At 48.7% G+C, this 15,486-nt stretch overlaps 2 protein-coding genes across 2 annotated transcripts; both read right to left on the bottom strand.

The window, feature by feature from the left end:
• Positions 1–8: 8 nt before the first annotated feature.
• Positions 9–6,428, bottom strand: LOC137910137 (ATP-dependent RNA helicase DHX8-like). Its single transcript, XM_068754565.1, has 23 exons — positions 6,326–6,428; positions 6,120–6,205; positions 5,978–6,044; positions 5,769–5,848; positions 5,539–5,645; positions 5,104–5,394; positions 4,876–5,020; positions 4,491–4,682; positions 4,313–4,400; positions 4,124–4,221; positions 3,827–3,974; positions 3,190–3,371; positions 2,870–3,064; positions 2,599–2,784; positions 2,302–2,512; positions 2,035–2,216; positions 1,770–1,910; positions 1,527–1,682; positions 1,242–1,379; positions 1,001–1,129; positions 695–891; positions 430–609; positions 9–319 (listed from the first exon to the last, which is right to left on the bottom strand). The coding sequence occupies exons 1-23, from the start codon at positions 6,426–6,428 to the stop codon at positions 100–102; spliced, it is 3,522 nt and encodes a 1,173-aa protein (XP_068610666.1). The 3' UTR covers positions 9–99.
• A 377-nt stretch (positions 6,429–6,805) lies between these two features.
• Positions 6,806–13,419, bottom strand: LOC137910136 (ATP-dependent RNA helicase DHX8-like). The gene is given in 23 exon segments (XM_068754564.1): positions 6,806–7,241; positions 7,328–7,507; positions 7,600–7,796; positions 7,987–8,115; positions 8,268–8,405; positions 8,494–8,649; positions 8,723–8,863; positions 8,953–9,134; positions 9,215–9,425; positions 9,490–9,675; positions 9,760–9,954; positions 10,047–10,228; positions 10,411–10,558; positions 10,759–10,856; positions 10,959–11,046; positions 11,135–11,341; positions 11,474–11,618; positions 11,711–12,073; positions 12,259–12,365; positions 12,514–12,605; positions 12,739–12,811; positions 12,906–12,991; positions 13,263–13,419. Coding segments are annotated over 23 exon segments (3,681 nt in total). The 3' UTR covers positions 6,806–7,021.
• Positions 13,420–15,486: the final 2,067 nt, after the last annotated feature.

The following is a 15,486-nucleotide window of genomic DNA, read 5'->3' as shown; positions in this document are numbered from 1 at the left end:
TTTCCTGATGCACTGAATAAATATTCCACTGCGACACAAACGGAAGAAACGGGTAATTAAAAGCGCATTTAGAGTTCGCGTCTGCAATCACGGCCAAGTTCAACGGCGCCGGAAGGCGCGGGAGATCCTCCAGGCGTTGGGCTCCTCGTAACGGTTGTAAAGCGGTTCCAGCTTCTGCTGCCGCTTGCGATAGCTGAGGCGAGTCGGGTCGGCGACTCTGTAGAAGGCCGGAGCAAACTCCACCAGCCAACGGGGGTCGATGGTGGTCACCTCCCGCATGTACTCCTTGGTAGTCAGCACCAGCTCGTGGTAGACCAGCCTACAGGAAGTGCAGAGAGAACAAAGCCAATGATCAGGGGCCCGTTTCCATAGTGATAAATCACAAACCGCTACGAACTGCCTTTGGGAAAAGAAAACCTTCACGTTTACCATTCAGGCTGCCGGTTGAACAGAGTGCTGGAGGGGTGCAGGTACACCACCTGCTGGTCGATCAGGGTGCGGTACCCGTCGTGGGGGTGCTTCTTGGCGGCGTTCCTGAAGAAGCCGCTGCAAATCGCCTTCTGGACCCGCATCGTTGCTTTCCCACACGACACCACATCCAGCTTGTGTCTGAGGAGTATTTAATGTTTCTAAAAATGTCACGCGTAATCCGACACAGAAACGTCTGGATCCCGCAGAGATAAATCAAACGCACCTGTCCATGATGCTCAGCATCTGCTTGCGTATGTCCTGAGCTCGCTTTAAGGAACGGGCTTGGATGAAGTTCTCGAAGCACCAGGGGTTGGAGAACTTGTTGTTTTTCCAGGAGTTGTAGACGGCCAGCAGGGTCAGGTGGTCGCCCTCAAGCTGAAAGAACTTTGTCTTCTTCTGGTCAGCAAGGGTCTGCTTGTCCTGAAGACGGAAGGATTGAACTGTTGTTTTCTTAGAATCAAAATAAATGTGACAGAAGTAACTCTGGGAGGTGAACGGAACCCTCGTCGGGTATTTTGCTGCGACGTACCTTTGGCCTGTAGAAGACGTTCTGCACAGACAGCACGGAGACGATGGTCAGCATCTCCTCGCTGCAGCCCAGATGGACGGACATGATCAACATCTTACACAGCATCGGCTCCAGAGGGAACTCCGCCATCTGGACCAGAGAGACGCGCCACTGTTCAGTCCAGCGGCAGCTACGTCACCGAGATAGCAAATACCGTCTGAAGATTACGATGCGACAGTCTGACTGAGGAGGTTCCCCTCACCCTCCTCCCCAGGCGGGTGAGCAAGCCCTCGTCGTCCAGAGCGCCCAGCGTGTAGAGCTGCTCCATGGCTATGATCAGCGTCTCCATAGGAGGAGCGTCCATGAAGTCGAAGGCGAGGAGATCGTTGATGCCCATGGCCTGGAAAAGGAGAACCAATCAAACCAAAGACTGCAAGTTGGGTTGGACAAAACGATCCGAGAGCCAATCAGCGTAACCGACGCATCGCAAGCATCCTGACCCAGAGGCGGTCAGAGGGAAGGACGTAGGGCTGGTGGCGGCGTTTACCTTCAGGGACAACACGGTGCTGGCCAGGTTGGTCCTCTGGATCTCCGGGACGTTGGTGGTCAGCATCTCGTCCCTGTAGGCTCTCTCAGTGTAGAGCCTGTAACACTTCCCCGGGCCGGTCCTGCCGGCCCGACCCGCCCTCTGCTTGGCCTGGGCCTGAAAACGGACGCAGGAGATTGTAAAGGATCGCCAGTAGAAGTGTGTATAAACATCCACTTCCAGCTTGTAATAGTCGCGGTATACCTGTGAGATGGGAGTCACTACAAGCTGGTCGATGCCCGTCTTGGAATTATACACAATCTGCTTCACGAAGCCCGGATCGACCACGTAGTAGATTCCGTCAATAGTCAACGACGTCTCGGCGATGTTTGTGGCAATTATGACCTGGAGGGAATTAATTACTCCTTAAGCTTTAACATTTTTTTTTTCTTTGCTGCATTTCTAAATCACACAATAACAAAACCCTTAGATTTAAAAGTACGGGAACCTCTCCAGTGCATTCTCTCACCTTTCTGCTGCCTGGGGGCGCGGGGTCAAAGATCCTCGTCTGCATCTCGCTCGGCAGCGCAGAATAAACTGGTAAAATAATAAGTTCCGGAACATTCGGTCCCAGTGACTTCATGCGCTCGTACAGGAGCTCGCAGGCCGTGTCGATCTCCTCCTGCCCGGTCAGAAACACCAGGACGTCACCTGGGAACGGCAAACATCACCTTTATCATTGTTTCACCGAGACGAGCTGCGTTTCTCATAGCAGGGACGGATAGAGAAACCGTACCCGGAGGCTCGGTGAGATGGATCTGCATCACGGTGATGAGGCTGGCGTCCAGGTAGTCGGTCTCCGGTTCTCTGGCGTACAGAACCTCCACCGGGAAGGTTCTTCCCGGGATGGTGAAGATGGGCGCTTCAAAGAAATACTGAGAGAACTTGACGGCGTCCAGAGTGGCGGAGGAAACGATCAGCTTCATGTCTCTGCGCTTCTGTATCGTCTAAGAGACAGAGAGGAGTCAACGTTGTCATTCTGGAATGAGGTCATCGGCGAATACGATGCGTGGGCTTGTGTCACATCGAGCACCTTCTTAAGAAGGCCAAAGAGCACGTCGGTGTGGATGGTTCTCTCGTGGGCCTCGTCAAGCATGATGAGGGAGTACTGGCTCATGTCGGCGTCCAACAGGCACTCCCTTTGCAGCATCCCATGCGTCATGTACTTGATCACCGTCTCTGTGCTGCTGCAGTCCTCAAAACGGATGGTGTAGCCCACCTGAGAGCGAGGAAATGAATCAAAAGTCAAAGGAGGAAAGGAGTTCAGTAAGAAGTCCCTGCTCAGACTTGAGGAGGCGACTCGCCTCTTGGCCCAAACGGCAGCCGTACTCCTCTGCGACTCTCTTGGCCACCGACATGGCGGCGACACGGCGGGGCTGCGTGCAGCCGATCTTCCCCCGGGTGGTGTAGCCGGCCTCCGCCAGGTACTGGGTGATCTGAGTGGTCTTACCAGAACCCGTCTCTCCAACTACTATCAAAATCTGATTATCGTGGACAGCCTGCCAAAAGACGGAAGTAACCGTTATTTAAGCGTTTTTTTTTTTACACGGATGGCTTTTGGGGAAATCGTTCATGTTCCGCATAATACCTCCAAAGAGCCAGGTGTTCCTTTCACCATTCATACCTGAACCAGCTGCTCCTTCAGCTTGAAAATGGGCAGACTCTCCCTCTGCTGCAGGATGGAAAGTTCCGTCTTCTTGCCGTACGACACTTGGTTTCCACCAAAAGCGTATCTTTTCCATTCCGGAAGATTGAGAGGCAGAGCGCCGATGCCTCTCATGTTGGCGGCAATCTGCCTTCCTTCGTCTGCACAGGAGAGAAACGGCGAACATGGAAAGATCGAGCCCAACCTCCGAGGATCTGCTACTTTATTTCATCAAGATGAACTGCAACCATAATTAACTTCACAAGAGCTTCTTCTTTTTTCTTTTTTTTTTGCATTGAGCTATGAGTCAGAGGCTGGAAGGAAGTTGTAAAGCCTCTGATGTCCCCCCCCATGGCTACGGAAGCCACCGTGCATTATGTCATAGGGCAGCCAGATATTCATCTCCAGCCATGCTGTGGTAACAATATAACAGCGTAATTGCCGTGGCTGAAATCCATCTCTGACTGATCATGCACTGCCTTTGATTAATTTAAAGTTAGAGGTCATGTTCATAGAATTATTTTTTTTTTTTTACGCTCGTGCCTGGAAATCACAGGAAGTGATCGTAATATCGGGGAGATGCACATTTTATAAATGAAGGCCCGGAGATCCTTACAGTCGGGCATCGGATCGATCCAGTTCTTGTGGAGCCCAGTAGGGATGCTGTCCATCTCTGCTGCTCGAGCCGCCTGCTTCAGCTCCCTCCTCTCCTTAGCAAGAGCGCTCTGCATCATGGCTGCTTGAGAAAGGGAGCCATCCGGATTCTAATGGAAACAACAGCAGGACCACAGAGAGGCAAACCAGCAACGTCACAACCTCGACTTCTTATTTTGTTCCTAAATAGTAGTTATTTCAATTTGGCATGACAGAACCGGTCCGTCAGCCCCCTCCAGCCTGCTAAGCATGGATGTACCTTCACTATTTTAACTGGACTCATGTTCGTGCTGCATTTGATCTGTCCTCTCAGGAACGGCGGCTCCTCTTCAACGAGATCGATCTCCATTTCCTCATCTGCAGAGGGAGTAGACGCAGGAGTATTATTATTCGCACAGCATAGTTTTCATTTTTTGCAGAAACTTTAGAGCCAAGCGCAGAGTTGTACCCTCGTCGTCATCGATTTTGGGCAGGATTCCCGTCTCCTCGTCAAATTCTGGATACTCCTCTTTAGGAAGCACGTCGGCTGCGATCATCTGAATGAAATCAGAAGCAATGTGACGCGTCATCGCTGGGGGCTGAAGGAATCCGTCTGACGATGCACATTTCTGATTTCCTTTTAATACCTGTTTAATCTCCCATTTCTCGAGGTCGGTGATCTTGGCGAGTCGCTTCCGCACCGTCGGGTTTTCCTGTACTTCCAGCACGCTGCCAGCAACAGGGCAGTCAGGGTTCCTCATGGTTTCGTGTCCGACTCCAGTATCCAGATTCCGTCTCCGGTTGGGGTTCAGGTCCTCTCCCGTCTCCTGGTCAGCGTCCTGGCAACACGTAGACGTCATTATATCAGATCAAAGCATGTTTTATTCATGAATTAACGTATATTAAACAAATGCAGGCGGAATGGTTTTTAAGTGAAATTTTAGAACATAAAACAGCACATTTATTTGACCTTTTATTTAATATCAACATGATATTAGAGTGATTTTAGTCGCCTGGATTTACATGACTCACCTTCATGCTAAGGCTGGCTTTGGTTCCAGTGAACGACAGCACTTTGACCTTCACCTTTTGACCTTTGCTGACAACGTCAGCCACGTTGGCTATACGGCCTTCCTTGCGTAACTCAGAGATATGCACCAGGCCCTCCCAGCGTTTTCTACAAATAACGGCAAACTCCAATATTTAAAATCATTATAAAAACAACGGAAACCTCTTCATGCTGACACGCTCCTCACCAACCTGAGGCCGTCCAGCTGCACAAAACAGCCAAACTGCATAATGCTACTGATTTTTCCACTGTAGATGTCCCCCACAACCGGCTCGTCTGGCGGGGGTCGATCCACGCGTCTGTCTCCGTTGTCTCCGACATCATCTCTCTGTGGGCTCGGCGGATGGTCACTCCAGCGAGAGCGTTTCCTTCTGCGCTTGAGATTTATTTCTCCTTCGTGAGTGTTTGATGTAGGAGAGGGATTTCGCTTACGACTATTCTTTGTGACTTGGCCTCGCTCACGGCGCGAAGGCTTGACTGGCCTGATGAGCAAAAGCAACATTTTATCACGGTTGTTTTGGTTATGAAGAGGTAATTCAGATCTAAAACGTTGTTGTCTTGTTTTAGCAAGGGGTGCCAGTTTAGACAAGGGTCCACTTTTGGGACAAAATTATATTTCTAATCACCCGTTATCGTCGCTTGCTCCAGAGAAGTTTGGCATTAACATCTCAAGCTGCTTCATAGCTGCTTCTGCAACCTGCTTATCCTCTTCATCTGTATTATGCAGTGGGATCTGACAGAGACAAAAGAAAATCACAATACATCTCTGAAATATGTTTTTCAGAGCATTGCAGACATTCCAAACAGGAAATAGATTTTAGATCTGAAATTTCGGAAGGGAGCAAATTAGCCTTACAATCCACACAGAAGCATCTGGTTTACATAAAGCAGGGTATTTCTCTTTCAGCTTGTCCCTCTCACTCTTTGGCTCATGAGCTGTAAAACATGGCACAATTTAAAATTAAACCTTTAGCAGTTGATCTTGAGTTTATTTAAAACAGGGGCAAGTTGTGGCAACTTTAAGGCATTATTAAATAAGATAATTAAATACAAAAATGTCTGTACCTTCACTGGTGGATGGTAGCTGTCGCATGGCATTAATAAGTCTAAGTAAATTACCAACGAATGCATCCTGAAAAAGACACGAGATTTTAGAAAAGATAATAAAAAACATAAAAAGGGAAAGTTTGTTAAGCGACACCCTTACTGTAAATTCTGCTCCATTTTTAGATAAAACTGCTTTGAATTCCTCAAATGTTTGGTGTTTTTCGGCCAAACTGATGATGAATTCAGCTGCAAAAGCAGAACCGGCAATTAGCTCATTCAGACACAAACCAATTGTTTTATTGAACAGCAACAAGTTAGCAAGCTGCGCAACGAGCGACCGACGCGGTCGCGTAAAAGCAACGTTACCGAGATCTTTCTCGCTTATTCCCAAATGGTTCTCCAACTCCGTGCACACCTTGGACACCAAAGATAAATACTCAAGACGCTTAATTTCGTCAAGAGCAGCCATTTTTACTGTTTACCTCGGTGCTTGGACCGGAACCGGACGTTGTTATTTTTCTCTTCTTCAGATTGAGCGCCCCGTCTCGCTGTTTGTCGCCCCCTGTCGCCCAAGAAGCGCACTGGGCTTATTATTTCCCTAGTCTGGTGTGCAACTCAGCACATTAGGCTAATTTTCACCCCCTACCCCCCCAAAAAAACCAAAAACGTTTTCTTGCTGCCCTTATACTATTCTGTGAAATTATATCAATATTTTTGGTATTTTCATATTTCTAATTTAACAGGGATATTTTCAAAGCTTTATTTTTTTAGTTAGTTTTGCGCTACAACTTCATCTATAGTCAAGACAAAAACCAACAGGATTAAGAAAACAATATTTAATGAGGATGAAGAACTACAATTTCCAGTTAAAAATAATCCACATATTCTCCTCACAGAAGATTGTCTTTAAATCAGCTTCCTTTAAGTTCCTGCGCAGCGCCACAAAGCAACAAGGTGGCAAAGGTCCCAATATTTGCTGCTGGGGGGGGAAATGTATGAAGCCAACCAGTTTATCGCTGTCGGGAACGTGCGTTCGTGCGCACACACACACACACACACACATTAACGTCGCCTGAAGGCGCGGGAGATTCTCCAGGCGTTGGGCTCCTCGTAGCGGTTGTACAGAGGCTCCAGGCGCTGCTGCTTCTTCTGCTTGCTGAGACGCGTGGGATCGGACACTTTGAAGAAGGCGGGTGCGAACTCCACCAGCCAGCGCGGGTCGATGGTGGTCACCTCCCGCATGTACTCCTTGGTGGTGAGCACCAGCTCATGGTAGACGACCCTGAGGATCAAAGAGAAAACGTGCCACAAAGCCATTCGTGTGTGTCCGAGGACGTCGTTTCTATTGGCTGATGGTCGCGGTCGTACCACTCGGGCTGCCGGTTGAACAGAGCACTGGAGGGGTGGATGTAAACCACCTGCTGGTCTATAAGGGTCCGGTAGCCCTCCTGAGGATCCTTCTTGGCTGCATTCCTGAAGAATCCACTGCAGATGGCTTTCTGGACCCGAACTGTGGCTTTAGCGCAAGAAACCACGTCGAGTTTATGTCTGAAGACAAGAGAGGAGCGAGTCGGGAGGCTCGTCAGGAAGTTTCCATTTGACACTCAGTTGCTAACATTCCCCGTTTTGCTGCAACGTACCGGTCCATGATCCCCAGCATCTGCTTGCGGATGTCCTGGGCTCGGCGCAGGGAACGGGCCTGGATGAAGTTCTCGTAACACCAGGGGTTGGAGAACTTGTTGTTCTTCCAGGAGTTGTAGACGGCCAGCAGGGTCAGGTGATCGCCTTCAGGCTGGTGAAACTTCGCCTTCTTCTGGTCAGCCAAGGCCTGCTTGTCCTTTAGAGCGAGACAGAGAACGGAAGAAAATACGACCGGATCCAACCGACACAAGAAGAAACACCTCACCAGAGTATGACGAGGAAAGTTCAGAACAACTATTAAATATTAAATACAGGACTCATTAAAGAAACACGGAACATGAACATAAATAACGCAAGTTAAACAGAACGTGACGCGGCGGGCGTACTTTAGGCCGATAGAAGACGTTCTGCACAGACAGCATGGAGACGATGGTCAGCATCTCCTCGCTGCAGCCCAGATGGACGGACATGATCAACATCTTACACAGCATCGGCTCCAGAGGGAACTCCGCCATCTGGAAGAGAAAAAAAAAAGATCAACACCCACCGCACGGAAAGAGAAAATAAGCACCCAGACTAAAGGGGGGGGAAGGGGAGGATTTAACAGGCAAGATTAGAAAAGTCCCTCTCGTTGCATCGGAATAATCAAAGTAAATCCAGTCCTCACCCTCCTCCCCAGGCGGGTGAGCAAGCCCTCGTCGTCCAGAGCGCCCAGCGTGTAGAGCTGCTCCATGGCTGTGATCAGCGTCTCCATAGGAGGAGCGTCCATGAAGTCGAAGGACAGGAGGTCGTTGATGCCCATGGCCTGGGGGGGGACGGGGGGACGGATATATCGTACATGTGATTCGCCCCACAAGGCTCCGTTCCGTCGACGAGGAAACGCGCGGCGGTACCTTCAGGGACAACACGGTGCTGGCCAGGTTGGTCCTCTGGATCTCTGGGACGTTGGTGGTCAGCATCTCGTCCCTGTAGGCTCTCTCAGTGTAGAGCCTGTAACACTTCCCCGGGCCGGTTCTGCCGGCCCGACCCGCCCTCTGCTTGGCCTGGGCCTGAAGATAAACGGAGAAACAAATCAGTGAGCTGCTCAGGGAACAGCCATTTATCCGCTGAAAGACACGTCACCTGCGAGATGGGCGTCACCACCAGCTGGTCGATGCCCGTCTTGGAGTTGTACACTTTCTGCTTGACGAACCCGGGATCCACGACGTAATAGATCCCATCGATGGTCAGAGACGTCTCTGCGATGTTCGTGGCGATGACCACCTGCAGGGAAATGAAGACGCGAAGGCTAATAGCGAGGTCAGTCAGAGATCGGCCCCCGTCGGTGCAGAATACTGGATCAGCGGCGTCACCTTTCTGCTGCCCGGCGGCGCAGGGTCAAAGATTCTGGTCTGCATTTCACTGGGAAGAGCAGAATAAACTGGCAGAATGATGAGTTCAGGGACATCGGGCCCCAGAGACTTCATCCTCTCGTACAAGATCTCGCAGGCCGTGTCGATCTCTTCCTGTCCCGTCAGAAACACCAGGACGTCACCTGCGGAGGGACGAAGGACGGGTTCGTATTTCAAGATCGCAAGACTGCTGCTGCAAAGACCCCCCCCCTTTCCATCTTACCAGGAGGTTCGGTCAGGTGGATCTGCATGACTGTGATGAGGCTGGCGTCCAGGTAGTCCGTCTCGGGCTCTTTGGTGTACAGAACCTCGACCGGATACGTCCTCCCCGGGATGGTGAAGATGGGCGCCTCGTAGAAATACTGGGAGAACTTCACGGCGTCCAGCGTCGCCGACGTGACGATGAGCTTCATGTCGGTGCGCTTCTGCACCGTCTGCGGGAGGAAGAACTCGTGTCACGCGCCGGCCGGCGGGTTTCCCTCTCCCCGTTCCGCTTACCTTCTTCAGCAAGCCGAACAGAACGTCGGTGTGGATCGTCCTCTCGTGGGCCTCGTCCAGCATGATGATGGCGTACTGGCCCAGCTCCGAGTCGATCAGGCATTCCCTCAGCAGCATGCCGTCCGTCATGTACTTGATCACCGTCTCGGGGCTGGTGCAGTCCTCGAAACGGATGGTGTAGCCCACCTGGAGCACGGAGCACGAAGGTTAACCCGGAAGTAGAACGCGTCTTTGCGATCGCACGCGATGAATAAAGGTCGGATCGCTGACCTCTTGTCCCAAACAGCAGCCGTACTCCTCCGACACTCTCTTGGCCACCGACATGGCGGCGACGCGGCGGGGCTGCGTGCAGCCGATCTTCCCCCTGGTGGTGTAGCCGGCCTCCGCCAGGTACTGGGTGATCTGAGTGGTCTTACCAGAACCCGTCTCTCCGATCACAATCAGGATCTGGTTGTCGTGGACAGCCTGCGACGCGAAGAGGAGCGTCACAAACCGGCACAAAACAGATGGAAGGAGGTGCAGCCCTCTGGAGACGCTCCCTCCGAATCTCAACGAACCTGAATGAGCTGCTCCTTCAGCTTGTAGATCGGCAGGCTCTCCCTCTGCTCCAGGATGGACAGCTGCGTCTTCTTTCCGTAGGAGGCCTTGTTGCCTCCAAAAGCGTGCTTCTTCCACTCCGGGATGTCGTTGGGCATCATGCCGATGCCCCTCATGTTGGCCGCAATCTGCCTACCGTCAACTGAAAAAAGAAACGGAACGGGGAGAAAGGTGCTGAATAATCAATATCCCGAACGCCACATCTGGCCAGTCAATGTAATATATATTTAATGACAATCTGGGTAAAGTTAATTCCTAAGATCATTTCAAAACCCCATCCGTGACTTCCGACCATCAGGTGTGCGGCACCGTATCGCTCCTCACCGTCTGGCAGCGGGTCCACCCAGTGTTTGTTCAGCCCCATGGGGATGGAGTCCATCTCCGCCTCCCGCGCCGCCTGCTTCAGCTCCCGCCTCTCCTTGGACAGAGCGTTCTGCATCATGGCCGCTTGGGACAGGGAGCCATCCGGATTCTACAGGCAGAGGGAAAACAAAATGCTGTTTATACCACCATTCACTGAAAACACGCGTTTAACATCTCCTCAGACGGTTCGACAAACAATGAAATTCTCCTAAAGATAATAATTGTTCTAAATATTTCACTATCCGCCTAAATTACCGCCAACGTTAACGATGGCTTCATCATTAGCAGGACGTGTTCAGACAACTGTACCTTGACAATCTTGACAGGACTCATGTCCATGCTTTGTTTCGTGTGCCCCCTCAGGAACGGAGGTTCTTCTTCAACAAGCTCAATCTCCAAGTCTTCATCTGGATGGGAAAAAGTGAAATCAACGAGCAGCCGTCGACGGGTTCATTTCACGAGAACGTTCACCGCCTTCATTCGTTGGCAGAAAACTATTCAAGTCTTACCTTCTTCGTCATCAACCTTAGGAAGGATTCCCGTCTCATCATCGAAATCGGGGAATTCTTCTTTAGACAGGACGTTAGCAGCAATCATCTGCAGGAAGAGAGCACGAGGCTTGTCATGTAAAAGGAAACAATGACTCACACGATGCGTCTAGAAATGAACGCTCCATAGACCCTACCTGTTTGATCTCCCACTTCTCTGGGTCAGAGATTTTCGTGAGCCTCTTGCGCTCCAGGGTGTCGTCCTGCTCCAGCTCGGGGGCGTGGACCTGGTTCAGGTTACTCGGCCGGTCTGGATTCCTCATGTACGTCTCTTCCCCTCCGTCCGGGCCCACATTTCTCCGCCTGTTGGGATTCAAGTCTTCGCCCGACTCCTGGTCCACATCCTGACCAAAAACAAGGATTATTTTACGGCTTATTACTTTTACTTGCTCTTGTGTAAGAAAATCCACCTTCCGAGTTTTACACACAAATACTACGCTCCTATGAACGGATATATTCCTCAGAATCCTGCTCACCTTCATGCTCAGGCTGGTCTTGGAGCCCGTGAATGAAAGCACCTTAACCTTGACCCTTTGGCCTTTGCTGACGACATCGGCCACGTTGGCCACGCGGCCCTCCCGGCGCAGCTCAGAAATGTGAACCAAACCTTCCCACCGTTTCCTGCGGCGAGACGCACGACACAGAACGCGTCTATGAACAGACCAACAGACTGGAACGCGGAACCCTACAGGAGTCATCCTGATCGTACTGACCTCAATCCTTCCAGCTGGACGAAGCATCCGAACTGCATGATGCTGGTGACCTTGCCATTATAGATGTCGCCGACGGAAGGCTCCTCTGGAGGCGGACGGTCCACATGTTTGTCCTTCCAACGGTCGGAGTCTCTGTCTTGGTCTTTTCTGACGCTCGGCGAGCGCTCGTTCAGACGGGAAGATTTTTCTCTTCTTTTGCCGCGATCCCTTTCTCTGTCTCTGTAGCGCTCGCGCTCACGCTCTCGAGAGCGAGATCTGGACCTGGAGCGAGAGCGATGGCGCCTCCGCCGGTCCTTTTCCCGATCTCTGTGCCGATCTCTTTCTCTGCTTCGGCTCCGACTGGCTCGTCTGCTCCTTTCAGACCTGCGAGATTGAGAGGAAAAACAAACACACACACATTAAATAGGGTAAATTGAAACGCATCTGAACAGGGCTGATTGGAAATGACATTACGTGGCAAATTTCAGTAGAACTGTCATATATTTTTTTAAAAAAGATCATACAACACTTATCTGTAGAAATATTTGATTTCAGGAAAATCATCTTACCTGCTCTTGCTGATTTTGGAGTCCGTTCCACTGACACTGGGCATAAACATCTCCAGCTCCTTCATGGCATCAGCTGCTACTTTCACATCATCCTCATCGAGGATCTTCTAAGAACGTCAAAAGAACAAGTAATATTAGCGGCACAGTCCAATAAAACAAAGAAGATGTCTTTTTCTTTCTTATTCACGAGTAAGGACGTTGGATTATTAAAATGGTGGCAATACCGCCTATTAAAAATGTGTTACAGCCACATACCATTGGCGCTGGATCATTTGCTCTACAGAGTGCAGGAAACAACTCCTTCAATTTATCCTTCTCTGACTTGGGCATGGCCAAATCTTCAGAAACTGAAACGAGAAGGGTCATTAATAGTTTTTCAACTCCCAGTTCCCAATGTTGAAAAGTATCAGCAAATCAGTGACTTGGCTGTGGGGACGGTCAACGGCTGAAAATAAATGTAGAAAAGATTCTTTAAGTTACCTTTACTGATCGGTGCGTTGGATGGAGGTCGCATAGTCTGAATGAGCCTGAGCAAATTACCGACGAGAGAATCCTGGAAGGCGCAAAACAGAACAGATAGAATATTTGATGTAGTGAAAGTTGGCTAAATTATGACCATTTAATGAAGCATTTAGCCTGAAACTTACTGTGAATTCGGCTCCGTTTTGGAGCAAAAGAGCTTTGAATCCATCGAACGTCTGTTGTTTTTCAGCGAGGTCTATGACGAATTCCGCTGCGGAGCCATGAAAGGACAATTAACAGAGAAAATGACGTCGTTGCTGAAGTTCACGTCTTCGCCTGACGTCGGCAAAGACCTAAACCAGTGTTGGAATTAAGTATAAGAATTAAGAGAGCACAAACAGAAAAGTATTCTATGTTTTAGCAAAACGTGCTAGTTTAACCCATCATACTATGGATATCTTGCAACAGCTAGCTAGCTAGCTAGGTAGCTATTTGGCCTAGCTTTCGTATCGCGTACCTATCCTCGGTAACAAAATGCCCACCTAAGTCTTTGTCGCTTATTCCCAGGTGGTTGTCGAGCTCCGTGCAGACTTTAGACACCAGAGACAAATACTCAAGCTGCGATAGCTCGTCAACTCCGACGTCAGCCATTCTCCTCGAGTCTTGTTTTGTTCAGAGCAGGAAAACGACGGCAGACATATTGGACGTCTCCGTCTGAATCGTGCGTGCCTCGCTATTGGCTCGCACCAATATTACGTCATCATTAGCTGCTGTTACCAGACTTTCCCGCACGATGGCGGTAAAACACCTGGGAATATATTCACAATAGCAATACTAATGTCATCAAAGCATATGTATCTAATATTATTTTATGGCTTATAATAAATTAAATTTGTCATTTAGGTTTTGGCAGTAAACTGTACTTATATGTAATTTTCCTCATATCACAAGTGAGGTACATGATCTGTTAAATAAAAGATGAAAATAAGCTGAAATACTTATTTTTATGGAATGTGTTATGTCCATGCTTTTCGAGAATGTTTAATGCATCCTTCATCAGATCTAAAATATGATGATGTGCAGCACCATCTACAACTGTGTCTAAAAATGTAATCATCTGCATGCTTAGAGGCTTAAATGTGGCTCTTTGGGTGGATGACAACAGCTACATTATGTCTAGCATGGCCTTGTTGCTAAATCATTTGCAGGGATGCCATAAAGAATTTAGTATCGCTGCAATTTTAAGATAATTTAGTTGCAGAAAAGGGATATTTCTCATTCCCTTATGCTCTTATGTGCCTAAAGTGTAAAAGCTTTTTTGTGGTTTACATATTAAGGGGATTCTTAATTTCACAGCATAAATAAGATCTTATACAACTGTGTGCTCTGACGTTGTGGCAACTGTTTGGAAAAGGTGCGTCCCACTGAGAAATCCCCCCTACACAGTTGTACCCCAGTTGTTCCTGACCTCCTGCAGCTCTCATGTCAAGAGAACACTCTGTGCAGCCCTGCTCCAAAATCTTCCCATGGGTTGATGTTTAACATGGATGTCATTTTATGGATTTTATCATAGTTTAAATTAAAAAAAATGTATTGGTGTAAAGAAGAAACATTTTGAGCAAAAAAAACAGATAGAATTTTTTTTGTATTTTTCCAGCACTTTGCCATAACATGAAATTAAAACGTTGGCAGTTTCAGTTTTTCATTTTGCCAACTTGGTAAATTAATTCCATTGTGGTATGATCTATTTCCAAATAAGTCCCTCTGTTTAGAACCACTGCTTTAGCCGAGGGGCACTGACAGACTGGCTTTTTTTTCAGTTCTAATATTGGCGTGAGACCATTTTGATGTCACTGAAGGATCACTTGTTTTAGTACAGCGGTGGATGATTTTACAATTTTCCCTTGAAAAGGAGTAAAAACAGCACAGAAATGACACAAGATATGAACTCTGGCTTACGCTATGCACACAATTTATTGCAGCGAATTGCTCCGTGCGATCTTGGATACTTAGCTCAGGCTTATGCTACAACCCTATCTCAGGTTTTTATCTTGGCCAGTACACAAAGTGTCACCGCATGCAGTGATGATTCATGCTTTTGCACTTACCAGCGGGCTTTTGGCTCACGGAGGCTTCGTGTGTTTTACTGAAAGAGAAGTGAGGATTGGTAAATCAAGCCTGCACATTACGTGGCTTTGCATTTGCAGTCAGGGTTATCTTAAGGTGCGTTGTGTTTATGTTAGGACTACAAACTGGTATCCAGGACATGGAAGACATGCCTTTCTCCCACCTTGTCCTGGAATAACCCTCTGTATACTTCAGCTCACTGACCCTTTGGACCCTCGCACATAAACTTTTCTTCGTTTGTTTAATCTACATATCCCCCCCTGTTGGTGCCTCACAGGCTCTCTCCTCTCAGAACTCAGTTTTTTAATCCCCATTTATCAATGCTCGCCTGTAATCATACCATAATTTGCAAACTATCGCTTCAATCCTGACCGAGACAGCGTTCACATGTTCCTCTAATATAAATTGAAATGAGTTAACCCATGAGGTTACATCTATCTGCGTCTTGCGGTTCCTCGCATTATAAGCACAGAACTTCTGCATTCTGTGGTTATTATTTTCCTTCACATCTCATTTCTAACATTCCCAGTCTTGCTATTTAAAAAGCACACAATCTACATGCATGTGATTTCCACTGTTGACTTACGGTAAATAATTCCTCATCTTGAAAATATCTTCTTTCCCAGGAGGCCGTTTTCC

This window comes from Brachionichthys hirsutus, chromosome 21 (genome assembly GCF_040956055.1).
Source record: "Brachionichthys hirsutus isolate HB-005 chromosome 21, CSIRO-AGI_Bhir_v1, whole genome shotgun sequence".
Taxonomy (NCBI): Eukaryota; Metazoa; Chordata; class Actinopteri; order Lophiiformes; family Brachionichthyidae; genus Brachionichthys; species Brachionichthys hirsutus.
This window is presented reverse-complemented; position numbering and strand designations above follow the sequence as displayed.

Excerpts from the sequence above, each read along its gene's own strand:
- LOC137910137 (XM_068754565.1), bottom strand. The coding sequence starts at position 6,428 with ATGGCTGCTCTTGACGAAATTAAGCGTCTTGAGTATTTATCTTTGGTG. Across the intron at positions 3,065-3,189 it reads TGAAGGAGCAGCTGGTTCAG|GCTGTCCACGATAATCAGAT; the intron begins GTATGAATGGTG and ends GTCTTTTGGCAG. Across the intron at positions 892-1,000 it reads ACGTCTTCTACAGGCCAAAG|GACAAGCAGACCCTTGCTGA; the intron begins GTACGTCGCAGC and ends TTCCGTCTTCAG.